The 9,400-nt window shown below is 41.6% G+C and overlaps 1 protein-coding gene across 1 annotated transcript; it reads right to left on the bottom strand.

The window, feature by feature from the left end:
- Positions 1-645: 645 nt before the first annotated feature.
- On the bottom strand, positions 646-8,360 carry LOC104506269 (PR domain zinc finger protein 2-like; the record flags this gene model as incomplete). The annotated part of the gene is made up of 4 exons (XM_010147162.1): positions 8,304-8,360; positions 5,666-5,783; positions 4,283-4,386; positions 646-798 (listed from the first exon to the last, which is right to left on the bottom strand). Coding segments are annotated over exons 1-4 (432 nt in total), but the record flags the coding sequence as incomplete, so codon positions are not given.
- Positions 8,361-9,400: the final 1,040 nt, after the last annotated feature.

The following is a 9,400-nucleotide window of genomic DNA, read 5'->3' as shown; positions in this document are numbered from 1 at the left end:
CACTCACTGCTAGGAGGATCTTGATCAGAGATTCAGATAGCGCTTTAGAGCCACACAATTCTAACACTACCACGCTCTACCCTTCGCTACAGTTAAAGCAGGTTTTTTTGGTTTGGGAGGTACCAAGCCCCAGGAATCACACCCTATTTCCTGCCCCCACTCCCCGAATAAAACTGTAGTGGTATAAAACCAGGAAAATGTGTTTTCTGAAGCTACCTATGGAAGTGTCCTGACAACCAATCTCTGTCACACACTGCAAAGACCATAAACCAAACCGATTTCTGAACGAAACCCTCAGTAGGAAGCGTCTCAGTAGCTGCAGAAATGTATTTTACGTAGTGTGCTGTAGTTTTCATTCTAGTTTGTATCAAATTTGATGCTACAGCAAACCACTGACCAACAAGACAGACAGAGTTCATAGGTGTCCTATCATTTAAAAGGAGATCTTCACGTCAACTGTACTGGCACAGAAGAATTGAAACAAATTAAATGTAGCATTTGTGATGGTTTAATTATACGTCACAAAATCTTTCAAAAATCTGTTTAACACAAAGAGTAAAAAGGTAGAATTTGAATAAGGGGGAATAAAAAGTATTAGTAATAGAAGGTAAAAGAGCAGTAAACTGATTCTTCAGATATTGATACCTTTAAACTTTTGTAGTATATGGTCCTGTTGATCTCCAGAGGAAACAGATTTTGCTCCTTTCCTGAACGCGCCCAGTTTATATACCGTAGCCAGTTCCCTTTCTTTGGATCGGTGGCATCAACACACATCCATCCCAAGTTGGGATAATACACCTAGGAGGCAAACACGGCATTGAGCAAGGGGGCAAGTGTTCCCGCTGCACCTCACGCGCGTGGAGGCTAGACCGAGCAGCAGTGACCACCTCAGGGCAGGGTTACACGAAGGGTAGGAGCAGAGGTGGGGGTTGTAGCGTGGGGGAGTATCGCTGGTCTTCTGCAACCTTTTCAGATGGTACAACTAGGAAAAAAAAAAAAAACAAAACTTTTGCCCACATGCCCTTCTCTGAAGGTGTTGGGCTCAGAAGCCAAAATACTTAAAAACACTTTATGCTTCCTTTTCAGTTTAGCAAGCCTGAAATGACCCTCTAGGTTTTGCATTTAGTAAAATGACTGATTCCAAGCCCTACTGCCTTTCTATCCTGATTATCTGATGAAATGGGAAAGTCACTATCTAGACGTTAGAAGCATTTGCTTTATTTGGAAAGATAAGAAAAGGCACAATTTATATTTAATCTTTTTTGGGGGTATTACAGAAAATCTTAACCCTCCAGAACTTCGGTGACCACCTTAAAAAATTGACCATGTCAAAAAAACTACTGTACGCTCCAAGATGCGGCGTAAATTCTTTGGTTTCCGTTCTTGGAGAAAAATTTTCAACACACTTACTCCTGGTTTATATTTCAAGACAGACAGCTTGCAGGAAAGCAAGGGTACCGACATCCGCAGCATTTTCTGATGACAGGCAACTCTGCTTCTCTTTCGAGGCATTAGGCATCTCCCACATTTCTTATTATAATCCAAGTCAGATGCCTACAAGAGCAGCTATCAGTGGGTGCTGCACATTTTTCCCCAAAACGAAGACCACGCCACCGCCCGGCAGCTGGCACTACCATCCTTCCACTGCTCCGTCTCTGCGCACAGCCATACCAGCAGGCACACAAGGGCTCAGAAGTATGGGGCAGCCCACTGATTTTTAGAAAAACAAAAAAGGAAAAACATGCAATTTGATAACATCTTACTATCCGCTTTCTTCCTTTTGGTCAAGTCTGTACTTAGCGGCCTCTGCCTGGAAGAGGTCTTTTCAAAACCCAGCCTCCCCAGCACGTTGCCTCTGGCAACATTCACTTAGCACCACTGCAGACAAGGAATCAACTAAAACTGCAATTTCACCGTAACTTTTGTTCTGTTGTAAAACGTCGTAGCTTTTTGTTGTTTCTGATACTTTGCAAGTAATTCCAAGTCTTTTCAAACTTTTTAATTTCAAGTACACTTCTACAACAGCTTCAAACAAGAACATTTAATAAATCTGATTTCTTTTCTGTTGATATACTGTTGGTATAATAAAATGTGATTGTATCAATAAAGGTAAAGTTTTGATAAATATATCAAAAGTCATCTCCCTTCCTTAAACTACTCCAACACAGATTTCATCAGCTGACTTTTGAAGGAACGTTCATCAGCACACCCTGCCCTTGCAATATGAAAGCATAAACAGCGTCACAGACTCGGGCTGTAAAACAATCCTTTTGGTTAAAATGGAATAAAAATGCTGTGGAAGAGTTAGCAGATATAGACTATATGGCAAAACATAATATGTTATTACTTGTTAATATATTACTTTATTATGTTTTTATATTCTTTTATCTTTTTTTTGTAGAAAACAAGATACTTTATTACTTCTCAATTAAAGCTTCTAATCTACAGAATGCTGTTGAAAGGCCTCGGGCACTGTGCGACAAGAAATCGCTCCAACTCCTCTAGGTAACACTGGGACTTGAAGCGACTCCCACAAACCACCGGAGGATCGTTCGGCACAGTTGGGGCAGTCATTCGGAACCAGCGCTTCCCGCAGTTTTCAGTCACTGCTGGCATTTTCCTACCTGTGGCTTTTCTCCAGCACAAAACGAAAACATGTTCAAGTCTATTTCTCTCCTCAGACACGGCAAGCACAGGCTGACACACAGCACTCCTCTTTTCCAGCATGATCCTCCTGCGTTACAACTCAAAGCCGTTAAAACTGACGGGACAGGCCAGCTTTTAGAAGCCTTTTTCCTCGGCTTAACTTGGCTAAAGAAACAAATGGGATTCTTGTGGGAAAGGTTGCTCTCTGAGCTGGAGGTCCATACACCTCACTACTCCCACACACCAACCATCCTTTCACAAACCAGATTTTCTAACAGTCAAGATTCTGGAGTGGTTTCAGATATCAGCATATGGGGCCAACTGTTGCCGTCTCATTTTAGCTGCTTTTTTTCTAATTCCAAAATCAGTTCTAAAGCAACACGCAGTTACTTTGAAATCTAGCAAGGGTTCCCACTACCGCCTGCACTGCCAACTACAAAACTTCCCAACAGCTTGTTTGCGACTATCATCTCCACACAAATCTAAAACACGCTAAGGCCTATCCACTGAGAACATTCAAAACCCAGCACTGAGAAAAAAAATTGCAGGGGAAGTAATTCACTTGACCGATTCAACCTCACCAAGTGTTCCTGGACCAGATCAAAATTGGAGATACCTTATGCAGTGGAGTTTGGGATAATATTAGCTCAATGCAACAAATGTTTTACTTGAACACTTTGTTACTTTCCTGAATGTTAATTCCTATTATGGGAAATCATTCTAGATCAGTTCCTCTGATAGGGTTAACCCTAAGTTCTGTATGCATATCCAGTGGTTTATGCTGATCAATTCTTGCAGGCCAGGGGCCAGAAGGATGACTACTATCAGGATCTTTAGCCTAAAAAATCTGTAAACTAGCAAGTTCTGTTCCAGAACATGCAATGCCACCCTTCCTCCGTCCCTCCCCACCTTGAGCATTGCCTTTGCTAAAGCCATTGCCGTATGTGTCTTCAGAAAGAGGGACAATGTCTTTGGAAGTAGTTATGAACTGCCTTACAGACACTGCAGACAGGATTCAGGTCCAGATTAAGCCTCCTACGTTTTGAAGTGTACATAATATCCAAGGTCTTATGACTATCAGTGGAGCTTAAAGAGCTATTCAGCTGCCCAGACGGTATTTGCTTTAAGGCAAGCCCAAACACAAGCAGCACCAGAAATACTGCAACAGTAGAGAACTTTCAAAAAAAACTCCAAAAGCAAAACTAATTCCCCTAACAAAGCTGGTTTTCAAAGAGCTAGATGAGGAGGAGTGCTGTGGCTTCCTTAAGAGATTCCATATCCTCCTGATTTCCCTAATTCCCTAATCAGTTGACAGTACTGGGTTGCAGAAGAGAGAGCACACAAGGGTTCAAGCCAGCAAAGCAAAGCCTCCTCCGCAGCAACAGCCTCGAAAGGGGCGGTGTGATCCACAGAGAGCGCGTAAGAAAACGAACACAGCAGTCAAACAACGCCAATGGTTTACAGCCTTGCGATTCTCAATGGGTGCACAATCCAGGTGTTTCTAGAGAGCTGACTGTAATGGTAGACATAGACAGATGGCAATTATTTCACATCATGTCTAAAATCTCTGGAAAAAGTCAAGGCTAAATACAACCTAGTGACAAATACCTCTTTCCATTTAGAAGCTGTTTCTTACCTCCCACATATATACATTGCTCTTCACTTGGGATCTTTTTTTCTTGTCACCAACAAATGGTCCAAACTTCTTGCCTTTTAAAATTGATTTTGTTGCCCAGACACCTGAAGAGACACACATCGGTAGTTACAACTAATCTAACTTATCTCAAGCAAACCTTCCACCCACTTTTCCTATTTCTTAAGATCATTATATGTGTCTGTCTCAGACTGGGGAGCATTCTGCAATAATAACAACACAGTAAGGAAGTTAAAGTTTACTAAAATGAAATTAAACGAGCCTCTCCTCAAAGTCAATCATGAAAAGGTTAAGCATTTACCTGGTTTCACTCTTTGCTCGTGGGCTACTGAAGACAAAACCAGTCTCAATTTTTCTTCTATTTCAGGTGATACTCAAAATACCATAAGAGCATTACAGGTTTTGGATTGTAAAGTCCCAGATTTCAGCTGTGAGTTGCTGAGTAAACATGTTATTAAAACAAAAATTCTATTTACTTTCTCTGAAACTATGCCAGGCAAATTAAGTCCTCACAAAAAAGCTGTGAAACTGATTAATAGTATACTTTGAAGGGAAAAACATTTAGGACTGGTTAAATTATGTGCATCTGCCCACAAATTTATTGACAAGATGTAACTGATCTGACAACGGACAGCTGCATTTCACATTTTACAGCACGAAAACTAAGAACAGATTGACAAATAATTGGTAATTAAACATAACAGTCTCATTCAGACCATGATGGATCAGGTTCATTCCAGAAAAGATGAACCTTGCTCCACGGAGCTTATAACCTGGTACTAACAGGAACGCATCTATTGTCAGGCTGATTCCTCAAACTAGCAGCTTGCAACGTAAGTATCCAGGCTGCCATTCTGACTTCCATCTACGTTCTCCCACATTAAACTCTGTTAAAAGAAGCCAAGCATTTTGGACGTGTTACAGAAACAGCACAGTGCTCCATATAGCAGCTTTCAAGCCTGCACTGAACCCGTTCTTGCACACTGAACTTTTTATATTGATCGGGCAGTGAGACACAGCATTCTGAAGAGAGACAACAGTAAGATAGCTGCAAAACACCAAACTGGTCAAAGTGAAAGTGTTAGAAGTGACAACACCAGTGAAGTAACGTATCGGTATTTTCATAACCTAATCCATTTGCATTTTGGCCCACCTTTCACCCCAATTCTGACGTTCCAGGAACATCACCTTGGGATGCTGGAGAAACTTAGAACCTGTCCAGTCTTTCCCCCAGAAGTTATTTCAGATGAATGCACCAGACATCATCCCTACCCAGCACAGAAGGCACCAAATTTTCACAGCAAATCTGACGTACAGGAGCTAGTGTAAAAATCCTCCTTCTCTTTCCACAGTTGTAGCACTCACCAAGCCGTGTCTTGTCAACAGCAGATGGGAAGAGCCTCACGTCCTCAGGAAGCCCCCTAAGCACATGCTCAGGTACATCATCCAAGGTCTCCACAGCGACGGGAGATTCAGTTGTGTTCTACAAGTCAAAAAGCCAGAAGGGTCATGACCATTAACAGAGAAAAACAATAACACAACAGATGATCAACCCACATGAGCTACAAAAACTCCTGACTTGAAATGCAAGTAAAATTTCCAAACTGTCGTTTCAACTAGGGTCCCTCACCCACACGCTAACCTAAAAGTAGCTTTTTGTCAGAACATTCAACTTTTCACTATTATTTTCATTACATTTATTTATGCTTTAATGGGGAGCTCAAAGAGCATATGAGAGATACAGGTAAAACACTGAGAAATACAACTGCTGTAATTATTCTTTTGTTTAGCCAACGGATGGGGTTTGATTACAAGCAGTATACAGTGAGTAAACCCAACTGGCTTTCGTGTATCTCTTTGGCCATTTGCCATTTCATTAATTTTCCCTGGCCTTTGCTAAAAATAAAAATTCTCCCTTGAGTTACTTGGAGAACAGAGGCAAAGGTGCTTTCTTCCTTCTTCCCTAAGGTGAAGGGAGACCTTACTGCAGCCTTCCAGTACCTGAAGGGGCTACAAGGAAGCTGGGGGGAACTTTTTACAAGGGCCTGTAGTGACAGGACAAGGGGTAACGGGTTTAAACTGAAAGTGGGGAGGTTTAGATTGGATATCAGGAAGAAGTTCTTCCCGGAGAGGGTGGGGAGGCACTGGGACAGGTTGCCCAGAGAAGCTGTGGATGCCCCATCCCTGGAAGTGTCCAAGGCCAAGCTGGATGGGGCTTGGAGCAACCTGGTCTAGTGGAAGGTGTCCCTGCCCATGGCAGGGGCGTTGGGACTAGATGATCTTTAAGGTCCCTTCCCACCCAAACCGTTCTATGATTCTTCCTCCTGTCTGAGTTCAACGTACCTGACAGCACTACTGCGTTACACCTGAAGACGAATGAGAAGTGCTGTGGTTCTCTACCACAGCTGTTTTTCACATTATCGATTTTGTATGAGTTCAGGCTTAGTGTTAAGTCTTTGAAACCGCTCATTAATAGGGTCATCTAAAACTTGTCTATGGAATAGTTTTCAGTTACATTATTTTCACTGACCAGGCATGCCACGAGAAGCCGCGGTTCACGAGGAATTAGGTCAGTAACAGCGCTGTTACATGCTACATTATGCTGAGACAACATTCCTTTGTGCTGTTTCTGATCCACGTTCTTCCAAATTTCAGATTAAATACATTGTAAAGTTGATCTACCTGCCTAGGCTGTTATGCTCAGACTTTCTTCAAACAAGCAGCACAGAAGTGTTCATAGAAACAGCTCGGGAGTTTTAGTATCTATGAGTTATCGCTATAAAAATCTCCAGACCCTTAAACATTCTACTGAACCCTTAGAATTACTCTGATCACACAGCACATTTGTAAACAGCATGTTTAATTCTATTCTTAAACTAGATGAACTCAAATTTTAAAAAAACCAAACATGGAGCACAAAAATATACTAGCTCTTACGTAACCTGTCTGGAAAGTCTAACCCAATTAAAAAAGTAAAGGAGGTAGATTACTTTTCCCTTTAAATTGCAGACTGGAAAGTCTAACCCAATTAAAAAAGGAGGTAGATTACTTTTCCCTTAGCTACAACAGAGTTATCTAGCAGTCAGACCTCATCTTTTCTGAGAACAAGCCACAAAACATTTTCATGACTTGATGTTTCAGCTGTAGGCGAGATCTTAAATGCAGTCTCTTCTGCTAGAAAACGTGTCTGGGTGCTCTGGAAAAGCAGCATCTTTAAGAGGAACACATGATGCTTTTGGTAGGAATCTTTGTTAGCTGTGTACTTGTGCTTTCCGAACAGTCAGAAGATGAGAGGAGTTGTTAGAAATGCTTCTAACACACACATCATTCCTCCCAATATGATGGACAAACACATTGGATACATCTACATGAGCGTGGGGGTGGAGGCAATCCTAGCTGAAATGGCAACTTGGAAATTTTCTTCTAATTTCAAGCTGAATATGTTACTGGCAGTTACAGCAGCGAGAGGCAAGTGAACTGCCACGCTGAAGTACACCAATTAAACCAGGATGCAGCAAAAGAGCCAGAACACAGGAAGAACAGGAGCTTTTTTCACTGTATTTCAAACCATCCTGTTTCTCCTTTACGACCCTCGGCAATTAGATTTCAGTAACTGTTAGTAATATCATACAGGCTTGATTAGATCGGCTTTGGATGTGTGGCGCGTAGCATACCGTTATCATAATTGACAGCATTAATGAAAAGGATGGCTGGAAAAACATTTACGTTCCAGCAATCATCCATTTCATTTGCTCTTTGACTTAAATGTCTGGCCATAAAAAATAATGGTGACCAATAGCAATGAAAAAACAAATATTTAACTATTAAAGGCATGTCTATCAGTAAAGAAGTAGGAAATTAAATGCTGAAAGTTGTTAAGTTCTAAAAATATTTATACTCAACACACAATTCTAATTATTTCCCATTTTCTATATATTTTTTAAAGACTCCTTCAATTCTTTTAACTGAAAACCAAGACACACTGGCATTTTACTGAGTATACCCGAGTTTTGTACTCTTTGAAAGCTAACTGGTATTTCAGCTTAGGGTACAAGGACATCTCGAAGTTTCAAAACAAAGAGCAATTCCAGCTCTTACGGTCTGAAGGTCCAGACCTGCTCGTCCAGCCTTTCATTTTGATCCTGTCAATCATTCTCTAAAGACGCCCATGGAAGTTCCCAACGACACGACTGCGTACGCCCCTGCGCCTGACGGACAGAATGCCGTAAAGCTGCAGAAACGGGACTAACTTGCCTAGAAAACCCAAGTGGTGACTTCGGGCACACAGCGCAAAGCCAGAGCGTCAGCTACCCACCACACTGAGGATAACTTCATATATATTAGCAATTCTTTATTTTCCCTTTTCAAATGATGGCTTCCAGGCATACTCAAGCTAATCAGCTCTAAAAAAGCCCATCTAAAACACTTTCTGGCATTGCCTTATGTAAAAACGTATCACTTGGGAGAAAGACTAAATGGTGACTTAAGGAAAACAACATACTCAGAGTTCTGAGAAGTGCAGAGAGCTCACAAACATGAAAAGTTATTTGTTTTACCTACTGAATGGCGGATGTTGCCATAAACTAACTATTCTATACCACCAACATACACACTAGAACTTGCACTTGGGACACAGCATCCACTCTGCCATAACCACAGGTACATCCTACGCTACCCAGGATGGTTAGGTGGACAAGGACAAGCTACACTGCACATACTGCAGATGAGTAACATGCCCAACGCCCTTATGGCAGAGCAGCTGAGGTGATGAAGCATTGTACTGTACTTCACAGAACTGGCTCTACTGTCACCTTTCCACCGCTCTATTTGCAACCCACAAACATCCCATTTCGCTCCAGGGATCAGCGTTAAAGCATCCGCATGTCAAGTTTACTGCTCTGCACCAAGTAGAATAAGCTAAAAGCAGCTTTTAGAAAGAATAAAGGGTTTTAAATAAGGTCATAAATGCTATTATTTCAGTATCCTACACGGTAATCATGATCGCTAAATGAATCAACAGCTCGGAATCCTCAGCCAGCAGGTTACAGTTAATACAAAAGGGTTTAAGGTATTCTTATACAAAGGTTGAAAAGGCAACAC

This window comes from Eurypyga helias, unplaced genomic scaffold (genome assembly GCF_000690775.1).
Source record: "Eurypyga helias isolate BGI_N326 unplaced genomic scaffold, ASM69077v1 scaffold9772, whole genome shotgun sequence".
Classification (NCBI taxonomy): Eukaryota; Metazoa; Chordata; class Aves; order Eurypygiformes; family Eurypygidae; genus Eurypyga; species Eurypyga helias.
Note: the sequence above shows the minus strand (reverse complement) of the source record. Positions and strands in the feature narration are given on the sequence as shown.